Source organism: Hemitrygon akajei, chromosome 5 (genome assembly GCF_048418815.1).
Source record: "Hemitrygon akajei chromosome 5, sHemAka1.3, whole genome shotgun sequence".
Lineage (NCBI taxonomy): Eukaryota > Metazoa > Chordata > Chondrichthyes > Myliobatiformes > Dasyatidae > Hemitrygon > Hemitrygon akajei.
Genome location: NC_133128.1, coordinates 118967937 through 118983629, shown reverse-complemented (window position 1 = coordinate 118983629; position 15693 = coordinate 118967937). Strand labels below are relative to the sequence as shown.

The 15693-nt window shown below is 46.1% G+C and overlaps 1 protein-coding gene across 3 annotated transcripts in view; it reads left to right on the top strand.

The window, feature by feature from the left end:
• The first annotated feature begins 747 nt into the window (after positions 1-747).
• Positions 748-15693, top strand: part of LOC140728108 (natural resistance-associated macrophage protein 2-like) — a 60888-nt gene continuing 45942 nt past the window's right edge. The window contains exons 1-2 of one of the 3 annotated variants that reach the window (XM_073046309.1): positions 748-1392; positions 8875-8989. In XM_073046309.1, the coding sequence (XP_072902410.1) occupies positions 8962-8989 (28 nt within the window). In that variant the 5' untranslated portion in view covers positions 748-1392; positions 8875-8961. Of the gene's footprint in view, positions 1393-7678; positions 7698-8874; positions 8990-15693 lie in introns of those variants that run through there. The other 2 variants (XM_073046307.1, XM_073046308.1) reach the window with 2 other exon arrangements.

The window sequence follows — 15693 nt, the reverse complement described above, 5'->3', positions numbered from 1 at the left end:
ATGTTAAAATCCCCAACGATGATCATGACATTGCCCTTCTGACACGCCTTTTCTATCTGCTGCTGTAATTTGTAATCCGCATCCCGGCTGCTGTTTGGAGGCCTGTGTACAACTGCCATTAGGGTGTTTTTACCCTTTCAATTTCTTAACTCAACCCATACAACTGTACAGCTTCTGATCGTATGTCATCCCTTTCTAATGATTTAATATTATTTTGTGTACACAGGGCCACACCACCCCCTCTGCCTACTAACCTATCTTTCTGATACACCGTATATCCTTGGACATTCAGCTCCCAATGGCAGCCATCCTTTAGCCAAGTTTCAGAGATGGCCACAATGTTATACTTGCTAATCTGTAGCTGAATTTCAAGACTGCCCATTTTATTTCTTATGCTGTGTGCATTCAAATATAACACTTTCAGTTCAGCATTCGTTGCTTTCTATTTTAACTGCACCACACCTCTTTTTGACTGTAAATGATCCCACTGGCTGTGATTATGCCTCATTTCCTGCCTGTCCTTTCTATAATCTCTGTTGTATGCTATCTTTGATTTATTTCTGTTTTTCCCTTCCTCAGTCCTGCCAAATTAGTTTAAACTCCCCCCCCCCCCCCCAACCCAACAGCTCTATTAAACCTGCCTGCTAGGATATTGGACCCCTTTGGGGTCCTTTTTGTACAGGTCGTACCTCCCCCAGAAGAGGCCCCAATGATCCAGGAACCCAAAGCCCTGCCCCCTACACCAGCCTCTCAGCCACACATTAATATGCCTGAACATGCTATTCTTGTACTCGCTAGCACTTGGCACAGGCAGCAATACTGAGATTACTACCCTGGAGGTCCTGCTTTTCAGCTTCCTACCCACCTCCCTGAATTCTCTCTTCAGGACCTCCTTCCTCTTTCTAACTATGTCATTGGTACCAACGTGTACAAAGACTTCTGGCTGTTCACCCTCTCCCTTCAGAATACTCTGCACCCAATCCTAGACATCCAGTACCCTGGCACCCGGGAGGCAACACACCATGCGGGCATCTCTATCAGGCTGACAGAACCTCCTGTCTGTTCCCCATATAACTCTAAGTTTTCCTTCCTCACTATCCACTCCCTCACCAATTTTGGCATAGTCTGCAAACTTAGGAATTCTTGTCCAAATCGCTAATATAGATGATAAACAAAAGTGGTCGTGGCACAGATCCCCGTGGTCACAGGGTGTGGCCTCTGGTCACAGGCCTCCAGTCTGGAGAATGAGCCTCCACCGCCACGAATGGAAAGGGAAATGTTGAAGAGGAACCCGAGGGGAACTTCTTCACTCAGAGGATGATGAGAGAGTGGAACGAGCAGCCAGCGGAAGTGATAGATACGTGTTGGATTCCAACATTTGGAGAAGTTTGGGTAAGTACATGGATTGGAGGTCCAGGTGCAGGCTGATGGGATGAGGCAAAATAACATGGACTAGATGGAGCGAAGGGCCTGGTTCTGCACTATACTGCTCTGTGACTCAATGACTATGGCTACGTCTTGGTCGAAGTCCCTCAGGACCTGACGACTGCTCAGCTGCAGTTCTAACTGCTTGTTCATTCCCACTTGCCTGGTGATTATAAACTTCCTGAGCCCCCCCACCTTTCCCTTTCAATTCTGGACGTACAACTGTTTCTGGGTTGTCATTTGTAAAGTGTACAGTGCAATCAGATTTTAAATGCCGTTCGATGGTCTATGTTCTGTATATCTGCAGCTATCTTTATTTCGATGAACATGGAACAGTACCACACAGGAGCAGGCTCTTCTGCCTTCTTCCTGGACATGCCCTCTCCACATTTCTTCCACCAGCAAGGAGGTCGGGGAGCTTGAGGACACACACTCAATGTTTTAGGAACAGCCTCCTCTCCTCTGCCATCGGGTTTCTGAACCGTCCATGAACCCAAGATCACGACCTCACTAGCAAGAGGAAGTCTGCAGATGCTGGAAATCCGAGCAACACACACAAAATGCTGGAGGAACGCAGCAGGCCGGGCAGCGTCCATGGGAAAAAGTACCGTCGACGTTTCAGGCCGAGACTGTCATGACCTCACTAATTTCTTTTTCTTTTGCACTATCTATTTATTTTGTAATTTTATGGTAATTGTTCTGTCATTGCATAGCACTGCTGCCACGAAACAACAAATTGCAAGTTCAGGTTTACAGTCATTTAATCATGCACATGACCATAAGACATAAGAGTAGAATGAGGCCATTTGGCCCATCGAGTCTGCCCTGCCACTTAATCATAGCTGTTGCTTTATTTCCCCTTCTGAGCCCCACTTCCCGATAAATTACATATAGCTAAACGAGACATTGCTTTTCTGGGGCCAAAGCACACAACACATATAGTTACCATATATACAGACACAGAGCAATATTAGCACACACCCTGAGTGACGTGGCCTGAAGATGGACAGGTTGACATAAGGTGCATGTTTCTGGAAGACAGTATGATGTTACTGGCACTGTTATAAAACGAGCAGTCCTGTCAATACGTGAAACTGCAGCAACAAAAGCTGAGAAGTGACCAGTGAAGGATGTGAGTGTGTCCGTGAGTTGGGGAGTTGGGGGTGGGGGTGGGGTGGGGTGTGACAGGGCATTCGGACACTGCTGGGTAACAGCGTTTCATGTCCTACAAGGCAGCGATAATAAACTGGATTGTGACCCTGAGTGTAATCCCACCTGCCCTGTCCGCTGCCCGTTCACGTTCCTGTCGAAAGTTGGGGTTCTCTCTGCCTCTATTCCCTCCCCGGGCAGTGCGCTGCGGGTGCTTCACCACCACTGATCCTTTCATCGAGATTGGATGAGCTGCGCTTTACTTACCAGAGCGCTGTGAACTGCCGTCGGCAACCGGCTCTCCTCAGGTCCTCAGTAGCAGCCTGGGCTGCCAGACTACCCGATGCCGTTTACAACAGCTCTCCTCCTTCCAGTCTACAGACTGAACTGCAAGATGACTGACACAGTCCGTGACTCAGCAAAGCTCACACTTTGGTGAAAGATACCGACACCGTGATTAGTCAGCCGTGGGTCACCGTGATGGCCATCCACTTAGAGTCAGAATCAGATTCAGATTTAGATTTATTAATCACGTGTACACAGTGAAATGTATCATTTCCGTTGACAACCACCACAGCCTGAGGATGTGCTGAGGGCAGCCTGCCAATGCCGCCACACAACATAGCACATGCCTACCACGCTCGGCAGAACAACACCATCAATAACTCACTCTGAGACGTGAAGGCGAGCTATCGGCTTTTATTGACTGGGAGAAGGAACAAGCAGTGATTGACCACCAAACTACATCCTGGAGACAGAGAGGCCGGGCTCAGACCTCAATCTCCTTTATACAGGGGTCTGTGGGAGGAGCCACAGGAGCAGTCCGCAGGGAGCGTGTCCAGACAGGTATATGTAGTTCACCACAAACACAGAACTCAAGTAACGAAACAACAACAGCAAGGCAAACCCCTTTCCTCACTCCCATCCTCCGACAGACACGGATAGACCTCCAACTCCAGGACAGGGCCTGGGCCTCCAGGCTTCAGCTGTTCGACTTCTGGACTTGGGCAGTATTATATATACCTATTGTATGTTTACTGCTGTCTTATATGTGCCTTGTTCTGTGTGACTGTTGGGTCTGTGTTTTGCACCTTGGCCCCGGAGGAACACTGTTTCGTCTGGCTGTACTCATGTATGGTTGAATGACAATTCAACTTGAACTTAAGCTGGAGCCTCTCAGTCTTGTTCTACCATTCATCAGGCCCCAGAGGGTGAGAGGCTATCTTAGCACCATCTTTCTGCACTGTCTGTTAACTCATTTAATATCCAGAGGTGTAGCCGCCTTTGTTTTCAATGAGCAGACTGCCTCCACGGCCCTCAGGGTGGAGAATTCCAAAGACTTAAGGTTTATTTATACTTCTGCGTCAGATGAACGCCGTAGGTACAGCGTAGCCGCGTAACCTACGCTGTACCCTACGCCCTACCCTATGCCAGAGCATGATGCGCACCTCTCCAAAAATGTAATGCGCATCGCGGTGACGCAGACGGCAACAACTGTGATTGGGCCGCTTGGTAGCATCGCATTTCCTCCTGTCTATAGGCATACTGTGCGTACACTGATGCGAAATTAATGGTTGGAGGCTTTGAACCAAATCGTCAAATCTACCTGCCGACATCCGAAAATATTTGAAATGCATTTCCTCGTCCATGTCTCTCAGTGGCCGGACAAGCACAGAAAATTCACCCTCCCTCTGCCTCAATCTGTTCAATGGTCGTACACACCATCTCCTCCGACGTCTTCTCTCTTTTCTGCGTTGAAGTAATTTCAATAAAAGTAACCCTAGTTCAACATTTATTAGCTCCAACTCCAACATGATGCGCTCAGTCGCCATTCTTTGAAGTACGTGAAGAAACTCTACACAGAGGCATAGAAACCCCACCACCGTCTAGCCTTTTGGCAGTGAATTGCAGAGCGACGCAGACACACCGACACACAGGTATAAATGCTCACAATGGCACAGGCCACTTACGAATGCTGTGGAGTAGGCTACTACGAGAAGCATAAATCAGCCTTTACAGCACATTGAATAAAAAATTTCGTCCTGATGGCACGACTTCGTTAAGAGTTACAGGAGGTTTTGAATGTTGCCAAAGACACTCGCAAATTTCTACAGATTCAGGGAGAGCATTCTAACAGGTTGCATCACCGTCTGGTACGGAGGGGCCGCTGCACAGGATCGGGAAAAGCTGCAGGAAGTTGTAAGCCCAGCCAGCTCCATCATGGGCACTCGCCTCCCCAGCAATGAGGACATCCTCAAACAGAGATGCCTCAGAAAGGCGGCATCTATCATAAAGGACCCCCATTACCCAGGACATGTCCTCTTCTCATTGCTACCACTAGGGAGGAGGTACAGGAGCCTGAAGGAACACACTCAACCATTCAGCAAGAGCTTCTTCCCAGCGCCATCAGATATTTGAATGGATAATGAACCTATGTACGCTACTTCACTATTTTTTCTCTTTACCTGTTCTCTTTTTGCACTGCTTATTTAATTTACGTATAACTTATTGTCATTTATAGTTTTTTATGATTAAGTACACAAAACAACAGATTTCACGACATATGCCAGTCATTTTAGACCAGCTTCTTATTCTGGTTTTAAAGGTCTGTCTTCTTGTTCTAAGACAAGGATACGATCTGCGTCCTCGTTCTAAGACCATGAATCCCTGACCAGGTTTCACCAGGGGAAACGTTCGCTCCACATGCATCTGCTGATCCCTGAGAGAACTTTGCTTCTGATGTGCTTCTTGTTTTTCATAAGACCATTAGACACAGGAACAGAATTAGGCCATTCGACCCATCGAGTCTGCCCCGTCTCTCCATCATGGGTGATTTATTTTCCCACTCAACCACATTTTCTTGCCTTCTCCCTGTAACTTTTGACTTGATTCTTACTAACCAAGAACATATCGAACTCTGCTCTAAATATACCCAACGACAGGGAGGTAATCACCCCGAGGCTACAAGAAGTGACTGTCAGGAGAGGGAAGGGAGAACGTCAGATAGTGGAGAGCACCCCTGTGGCTGTCCCCCTCAACAATGAGTACTCCACTTTGAGTGCTGTTGGTGGTGGGGAATGACCTACCTGGGGGAAGCAGCAGTGGCCGAGCCTTTGGCACTGAGTCTGGCCCTGTGGCTCAGAAGGGCAGGAAACTGAAGAGGATGGCAGCAGTAATAAGGGACTCTATAGTCAGTAGGACAGACAGGCGCTTCTGTGGATGTGAAAAGGAGAAACGGGTGGTGGTTTTCCACCCAGGTGCAAGGTTCATGATATTTCTGAACGCGTCCACGGTATCCTGAAATGGGAGGGTGAGCAGCCAGAGGTTGGGGTACATATTGGTACCAACCACACAGGTAGAAAAACGGAGGAGGTTCTGAAACCCGATTACAGGGAGTTAGGAAGGAAGGAAGGACCTCGAGGGTAGTAATCTCAGGATTGCTGCCTGTGCCACGTGACGGTGAGGATAGGAACAGAAAGTGGCTGTGGATAAGTGCGTGGCTGAAGAATTGGAGCAGGGGGCAGAGATACAGATTTCTGGGTCATTGGGACATCCTCTGGGGCAGGCGTGACCTGTACAAAAGAGACGGGTTGCACCTGAATCCGAGGGGGACCAATATCCTTGCAGGCAGGTTTACTAGAGCAGTTGGGGGTGGTTTAAATGAATATGGCGGGGATGGGGGATGGGAACCAGTGTGATAGAGCTGAGGATGAGCCAAGAGGTTTACAAGCAGATAGAAACATAGAAAACCTACAGCCCAATACAGGCCCATCGGCCCACAAAGCTGTGCCAAACACGTCCCTACCTTAGAAACTACCTAGGGTTACCTATTTTTCCCCTCTATTTTTTTAAGCTCCACGAACCTATCCAGGAGTCTCTTAAAAGACCCTATCGTATCCACCTCCACCACCATCACCGGCAGCCCATTCCACACACACACCGCTCTCTGCGTAAAAAACTTACCCCTGGCATCTCCCCTGTACCTGCTCCTCAGCACCTTAAAACTGTGATCTCTCGTGCTAGTCATTTCAGCCCTGGGAAAAAACCTCTGACTGTCCACGTGATCAATGCCTCTCATCATCTCATACACCTCTATCAGGTCACCATTAGGGTGAAGAATGCAGGACTGAAGGTGCTGTATTTAAATGCACGTAGCATTCAGAATAAAATGGACAAACTCGTGGCCACCTTATTAGAAATTGATTGGTATGACATTGTGGGCATCACTGAGTTGTGGCTGAAAGAAGGTCATAATTGGGAGCTTAACATCAAAGGATATACTTTGTATTAAAAGGACAGGCAGGAAGGCATAGGTGATGGTGTGGTTCTGTTGGTAAGAGATGGAATTACATCTTTAGAAAGAGGTGAAATAGGGTCAGAGAAAGTCTAGTCTTTGTGGGTGGAGTTAAGAAACTGCAAGGGTAAAAAACCATTATGGGAATCATATATAGGCCTCCAAACAAGTGTACAACAAGTTGTACAACAAGTGTATGGGACATTGGAAAGTTGAATTTCCCCATGGGGATGAATAAAGTATCTATCTATCTATCTATCTATCTATCTATCTATCTATCTATCTATCTATCTATCTATCTATCTAAATAGTAGCCAAGATGTGGGGTAAAGATTGCAAAGGGAACTGGAAAAGGCATGTGAAGCAGGTGATGTCACAATTGTAATTGTAATTGTAATACCAACATGCAGGTTGGTGTCAGATCACAACAGAGGGCATTTGTTGAGTGCCTAGGAGATGGCTTTTTAGGGCAGCTTGTGTTCGAGCTTACTTGGGAAAGGCTATCTTAAATTGGGTGTTGTGTAATAACCGAGATTTTATTAGTCAGCTTAACGTAAAGGAACCCTTGGGAGGCAGTGATCTTAATATGATTGAATTCATACATCATTTTGAGAGGGAAAAGCAGAAGTCATATTGATGCACCATCAATAACTCTCGGAGACGTGAGGCGAGATATAGGCTTTTATTGGCTGGAAGAAAGAACAAGCAGCAAGTGACCACCACACAACATCCTGGAGATTGAGGCCGGGGCTGTGTCTCCAATTGCCTTTATACCGGGGTCTGTGGGAGGAGCCACAGGGGCAGTCAGTGGGGGGGCGTGTCCAGACAGGTATGTGTAGTTCACCACACGTATGTATCAATATCACAATGGAATAAAGGGAATTGCAGAGGCTCGAGAGAAGAGCTTGCCTAGGTGGATTGGAGGAGGATACTGGTGGGGATGACGGCAAAGCAGAGATAGCTGAAATTTCTGGGAATAGTTGACAAGGCACAGAATAGGTCTGTCCCACAGAAGTAGTTCTCAAATAGCGGGTAGGCAACCCGCTACAAGGAAAGTTAAGGACTGCATAAAAGGAAAGGGCATATAAGGTTGTAAAAGTGAGTGGGAAGTTGGATGATTAGGAAGCTTTTAAAATCCAACAAAAGGCAACTAAAAACACTATAAGAAGGGAAAAGATGAAATATGAGGGCAAACTAGCCAATAATATAAAGTTTTTCATTTACATATAGAATAGAAGGGAGGTGAGAGTTGATATTGGACCATTGGAAAATGATGCTGGTGAGGTAGTAATGGGGGACAAAAAAATGGTGGATGGGATTCAATGCAGATAAGTGTGAGGTGTTGTACTTTGGGAGGACAGACCAGGGTAAGGCTTTCATGCTGTCGTGCTGTTCACTTTTTGTTTTAATTCTTGTGGTTACTGTTATTCAATGACTGAATATCCTCATTGCACGACCCAGCCATTTGGTATTCCTCACATCATTCCCCATTCTGGTTCCCCTCTCGCCACTTTTCTTCTCCTCCTCAACTCCCACTGGTTACACTCCTCCTTCCCTTTCTCCCATGGCTCACTCACCTTTCCTATCAGAATCCTTCTTCTCCAGCCCTTTACCTTTTCCATCTGTTCCCTCACAGCTTCTTACTTCGTCCACCCTCCCTACTCATCAACCTTCCCCCTCACCTATCTTCTGCCAGCTTGTACTCATCCCCCTACCCTACCTTCTTATGCTGGGTTCTTCCCCCTTCATTTCCAGTCCTGATGAAGGGTCTCAGCCCGATACATCGACTGTACTCTTTTCCATAGATGCTGCCTGACCTGCTGAGTTCCTCCAGCGTTTTGTGTGTCTTGCTCTGGAATTCCAGCATCTGCAGCCTCCCTTGTGTTTGTACTTCATGCTGTTTTCATTCCCTGGATTTCTCGTTACATGACAAGCCAGTTTGTGCTTTGAGGTCAGCTCAGAACAACCACAGATCATATGCTCTTCTCTCAACTTCCTCAAATCAGGCCACGGAAAATCATCACCACACAGACGAACAGATGCCTGGAACGTGCTGCATCAGAAGGTTTCATTCTCAGAATAACAAGTGAGTGATGGACGCTGCAGAGAAGACCAGCAACGGTAAGTCAGATCACAGAGCCCACTCTGATAAGAAACAGGAGAAAGACTGGAAATCCAGAGTAACACACACAAAATACTGGAGGAACTCAACTCAGCAGGTCAGGCAACGTCTATGGAAATGAATGGAAAGACGATCTTTCATGCTGAAACCCTCCTCCAGCATTTTGTGTGTGTTGCCCACTCTGATAACACATTTGTATGTTGCCTACTTGTCTTTAATTTCCTGTAGAATGCCTGCACGAAAATGTATCACAAGGTGGTACACAGTGGCCTCTTTATTAGGTATGTCTTGTACCAAATAAAGTGGCCTCTGAGTGTATGTCTGTGATCTTCTGTTGCTGTTGAAGGTTGAACATTTTGTGCATTCAGAGCTGTGCTTCTGCTGTAACATGTAGTTGTTTGAGTTACTGTCGCCTTCCTGTCAGCTTGAACCAGTCTGGCCATTCTCCTCTCACCTCTCTCATTAACAAGGCATTCCCCCCCCCCCCCCCCACAGAACTGCTGCTCACTGGATGTTTTTTTGTGCACCATCCTCTGTAACCTCTAGAGGCTGTTTTGTGGGAAAGTCCGAGGAGACCAGCAGTTTCAGAGATACTCGAACCGCCCCATCTGGCAGCAACAATTATTCCACAGCCAAAGTCACTTAGATCACATTTCTTCCCTATTCTGATGTTTGATCTGATCATCAACTGAATCTCCTGACCGTGTCTGCATGCTTTTATGCATTGAGTTGCTGCCATATGATTGACTGATCAGATATTTGCATTAATGAGCAGATGTATAGGTATACCTAATAAAGTGGCCACTGAGCATATATGCAAACATAAATGTATATCTCAGCAACGTAGACCGTAAAACTAAAGCTTATGATGTTGTTCTGACATTATTCAATGTAACTCTTCCCTCCCACAAAGACCCCATCATTTTTCTATCATCCATGTGGCTAAGAGTTTCTTAAATGTCCCGAATGTACCTGCCTCGACCACATACCCCGGCAGCGAGCTCCATGCACCCACCACTTTCATAATAAATTTTTACTTCGGACTTTGAGTAAAAGTCAAACTCGACATGGTGGTATAGATGGCAGCACAGTGACATAGTGGTTAGTGTAATTACTGATAGGCGTTCAGTTCCCAGTGCCCTCTGTAAGGAGTTTGTACCTTCTCCTCATGACCGTGTGGGTTTCTTTCCACATTCCAAAGGTGAGGGGTAGTGAGCTGTAAGCCTGCTGTGTTAATACTGGACTTGTGGCAACATTTGTAGGCTGCCCCATAGCTCAAGCGACATGGATTTGATTTGGCACAGTTGACATGTTTCACTGGATGTTTCAATGTATGTTTGACAAATAAAGCAAAACTTTAATAGTGTAAATAGCCATGGCCAATCAACATTCAGCAGAACAGCCACATGCGTAAACATCACCAATCAAACTTAAATAAATGTGACCACGAACTGATTAACCAATTATCAGCAGAACAAGGTGAGCCGGAAAGGCCTTTTATCGGATGTTGTGCAGGGACAGTTGGGGCATTACACCTGAGAGAGATTTGTTGAGAAGCTGGATAGCTACAGGGAAGAAGTTTCGGAGATGACGTGTAGTCCTGGTGATGATAGAGTTGTAGCGTCTCCCTGACGGCAATTTGGTGAATTGGTGACTGTTAAGGTGAGTGGAGACAGCAGTAATTTTTTCAGCTCTTCTCTTCGCTCTGGCAATAAACAAATCTTTTAATGTCGGTAGCTGACAGCCAATGAACTCTGCTGAGTGGATCACTCACTGAAACCAAGACTTAGAGAGGGAGGAGGCAGTGGGGAACAAAACAGTGACAGAGGTGATCACAACACTCTCAACGATGGCTGAGTAAAAATTCATTAGGATATGCCTGAGATGTTAAATTTCCTAAGCTGGCATTGGAGACAATCTACATGTTCCAATACAGTTTGGCCCTCACGCTGCAGCAGGAATTGCCATTCAATGTTGAACTCAGCGTAGAACTGCCTTAGGAACTCCAGCTCTGGCTTCCAAAATTGCTCACTATCCTCCAAATGTGCTCTAACCAATGCCTTACAAAGCCTCAGCATTACACCCTTGATTTTGGATTTTAGTTCCCTCGAAATGAATGCTAACATTACATTTGCCTTCCTTACCACCAACTCAACCTGCAAGTTATCCTTCAGGGAATCCTGCACAAGGACTCCAAAGTCCGTCTGCTACTCTCATTTTTAAATTGTCTCTGTTTAGAAAATTGTCTTCACCTTTATTCCTTCCAGCAAAGTGCTTGACAATACACTTCCCTACACTATATTCCATCTGCCACTTCTTTGCCCATTCTCCCAATCTGCCTAAGTCCTTCTGCAGACTCCCTGCTTCCTCAGCACTACCTGCCCCTCCACCTATCATCTGCAAACTTGGTAACGAAGCCATCAATTCCGTAATCCAAATCATTGACATATAACATGAAAAGAACTGGTTGCATATCGACCTCTGTGGAACATTGCTAGTCACCAGGAGCCAACCAGTATAGGCCTCTTGTATTCCTACTCTTTCTCTCCTGCCAGTCAGCCAATCATACATCATACTCAATTCAATATATTGCACTAATAATTAGAGTTTTATAGAGTTGCAACATTACTTCATGGCTCTTGAACTTAATCCCATAACTAACGAAGGCCAACACATGGTATGATTTCTTAACCACCCTCTCGGCTTGCAAACCATCTAAATGGGGGATATCCCCAGCAGCTCTTTAAGTGTAAATGTTGTGCAGGAGCAGCATTCTCTGGTACATTCACTGATCATGCCATGATGTCTCAGCAGAATCTGTTCCTCTGTGTGCGAAGGGTCAGTCAGCTACATCTCAAAAGCTGCCTTATGAAACAGCAATAACATGAGAGGCAACCTGACTGACTCATTTTCCAACCACTATTGTCCCATCCAGTCTGAATCTATCTTTAGCTCAGTTTCGACAAAACTGATGGCTGAGTATCGGTGAAAGTTGCTCTTTCACATTGTTGTGTCCTCTGAAGGGAACTAAAGCAACGGAATTGGAAGCGGGCCATCAGGCCTTTCACCGAGGTCATGGAGCCACAAAGCCAGACAGCCTACAGCAAGGCCTTTGGCCCACCAGGTCCGTACCAGCCACTCCTTTATACTATCCCTATATATACTATACTCCACATGTCCCTATTAACTTCCTCACCTACAGACTGAGGGGAATTCAGTGTCCAATAAAACCATAAGGCATTGGAGCAGAATTAGGCCATTCAGCCCATTGAGTCTGCTCCACCATTTTATCATGGCTGATTTATTATCCCTCTCAGCCCCATTTTCCTGCCTCTGCTTTAAAAATACCCAGTGCTTGGCCTCCACAGCCATCAGTGACAATGAATTCCATGAATTCACCACCCTCTGACTAAAGAAATTCTTCCTCATCTCTGTTTTAAATAGACGCCTGTTATCTAAAGTGGTGCCCATGGTCCTACACTCACCCATTATAGAAAACATCCTCTCTACATCCATTCTGTTCACTCACCTCAATGCTAAACTGACTTCACAACCTATAGACTTACTTTCAAGGACTTCCCAGCTCATGTTCTCGTTAAATTATAGACTGGTTAGCCTGACCTCATGGTTGGGAAGATGTTAGAGTCAGTTGTTAAGGATGAGAAGATGGAGCACAGGACAAGATAGGACAAAGTCAGCATGGTTTCCTGAAGGGAAAATCTTGCCTGACAAATTTGTTGGAATTCTTTGAGGAGATTACAAGTAGGATCGATAAAGAGGATGCAGTGGATGTTATATATTTGGATTTTCGGAAGGCCTTTGACAAGGTGTCACACATGATGCCAAATGAAGAGCCCATGATATTACAGGAAAGTTACTAGCATGCTTAGATTATTGGCTGATTGGTAGGAGGCAGTGAGTGGGAATAAAAGGATCCTTTGCTCTGGTTGGCTGACTAGTGGTGTTCCGCAGGGGTCGGTGTTGGGACCGCTTCTTTTTATGCTACGTATCAAAGATTTAGATGATGGAAAAGATGGCTTTGCTGCCAGGTTTGCAGATGATACGAAGATTGATGGAGGGGCAGGTAGTGTTGAGGAAACAGGTATGATGCAGAAGGACTTAGACAGATTAGGAGAATGGGCAAAAAATTGGCAAATGAAGTACAATGTTGGAAAATGAATGGTCATGCACTTTAGTAGCAGAAATAAGTGTGCAGACTATTTTCTAAACGGGGAGGAAATCCAAAAATCTGAGATGTAAAGTAACTTGGGAGTCCTTGGGCAGAACACCTAAAGGTTAACCTGCAGGTTGAGTCGGTGGTGAGAAAGGCAAATGTAATGTTAGCATTCATTTCAAGAGGTCTAGAATACAAGAGCAGGGATGTGACACCAAGGTTTTATAACGCACTGAGGAGGCCTTACTTTGCGTATCGTGAACAGTTTTCAGCTCCTTATCTAAGAAAAGATATGCTGGCATTCAAGAGGTTCACAAGGAAGATTTTGGGAATGAAAGGGTATGAAGAACGCTTGATGGTTCTGGGCCTGTACTCACTGGAATTTAGAAGAATGGTGGGGAGGAGATCACAATAAATCCCTTTGAATGTGGAAAAGCCTAGACAGAGTAGATGTGAAAAGAATGTTTCCCATGGTGGGGCAGTCTAGGACAATAGGGCACAGCCTCAGGATAGAAGGGTATACATTTAAAACAGATGCTGAGAAATTTATTTAGTCAGAGGGTGGTGAATTTGTGGAATTTGTTACCACACGCCATTGTAGAGGCCAGGTTGTTGGGTGTATTTAAGGCGGAGATTGATAGGTTCTAGATTGGACACAGCAATCTTTGAACTTTGAGTCTAATCAAACCTGGTATGGTAATGTAGAGGGCAGCCTGATATTATGGTTAGTTCAATGGCTTACATCTCCAGCATCACCAATTAAGGTTCGATTCTAGCTGCTGCCTGTAACAAGCTTTGTGTTCTCCTCACGACCATATGGGTTTCCTCTGGGTGATTCAGTTTCCATCAACATGCCAAGGCGTGTATGTTAGGATTCATGAGTTGTTGGCAGGATACGTTGGTGTCAGAAGCATGGCAGCACTTGTGGCTGATTGATTTGACATAAATGATGCATTTCACTGTTGGCTTTGATATACATGTGACAAATAAATCTAAACTTTAATCCTTCTCCTTAAATCTCACAATGTCACAGGGACAGGACCAGAGGTCGGCATCAAGCCTGGGTCTTCAGATCTCTGAGGCAATGGCTCCAACCACCCACCTCTGCACTCTCTCCACAGCCCTGGGTGGAAGGTCATCCCATCTAACGCTTTGACTTTTCCCAAGCACGGGGGACTGGATGAGGCAAATTCTGGGACTGTTGCAACTTCGGGCACATGAATGGTTCTTAACCTAAATATTTCCAAAGGTCTGGGGGTGAATCAGAATGTAAACATTAAAGATCAGCTTTCTTTGTCACATGTACATCAAAACATCAAAATACAAAGTGAGATGCACTGGTCAGCAACCAACTCATATATGTTAGGCAACCCAGTAGTGTCACCATGCCCACAACATACTCACTCTAACCCATATATCTTTGGAACGTGGGAGGACACTGGTGCACCTGGAGCAAACCCACACTGTCACAAGAAGTGCGTGCAAACTCCTTAATGAAAGTGACAGAAACTGATCACAGATTGCTTGTGCTAAACACTATGTTACCAAACATTCCATGGACTTGGTGGACCCACTGTCTGCACTACACTTAGATGTGGCCCACAGCTACACCACAGGAGATCAGAGAGAGACACCTTGTCCTTTCAAACCTGTTTTTAACATGCAGTTAAACTCCTCTAGGCTCTCCATGGGGTGTGCGGCTTTAGACGACTAAAGCCACAGTGTTGAGATCCAATCAAAATATACACCAAATCAAAAAAACTAAGTTATATTAAGTAAAATCTTCCTGCAGGATTTGCTATAATTTAAACTGTGAGGCTGCTCCTTGGGCATTGAGGCCAATGGGCAGTCCCTGGACTGTGGTCAGAGAGGTTCAGTCCACACTGTGGCCAGTGATGGTCAGTCCACATTGTGGTCAGAGAGTTTCAGTCCACATTGTGGTCAGTGATGGTCAGTCCACATTGTGGTCAGAGAGGTTCAGTCCACACAGTGGCCAGTGGTGGTCAGTCCACATTGTGGTCAGAGAGGTTCAGTCCACACAGTGGCCAGTGGTGGTCAGTCCACATTGTGGTCAGTGAGGTTCAGTCCACATTGTGGTCAGTGATGGTCAGTCCACATTGTGGTCAGAGAGGTTCAGTCCGCACTGCGGCCAGTGATGGTCAGTCCACATTCTGGTCAGAGAGGTTCACTCCGCACCGCTGCCAGTGATGGTCAGTCCACATTGTGGTCAGAGAGGTTCACTCCACATTGTGGTCAGAGAGGTTCACTCAACACAGTGGCCAGTGGTGGTCAGTCCACATTTTGGTCAGAGAGGTTCAGTCCACACTGCGGCCAGTGGTGGTCAGTCCACACTGTGGTCAGAGAGGTTCAGTCCACACAGTGGCCAGTGATGGTCAGTCCACATTGTGGTCAGAGAGGTTCACTCCGCACCGCGGCCAGTGATGGTCAGTCCACATTGTGGTCAGAGAGGTTCAGTCCACACCGTGGCCAGTGATGGTCAGTCCACATTGTGGTCAGAGAGGTTCACTC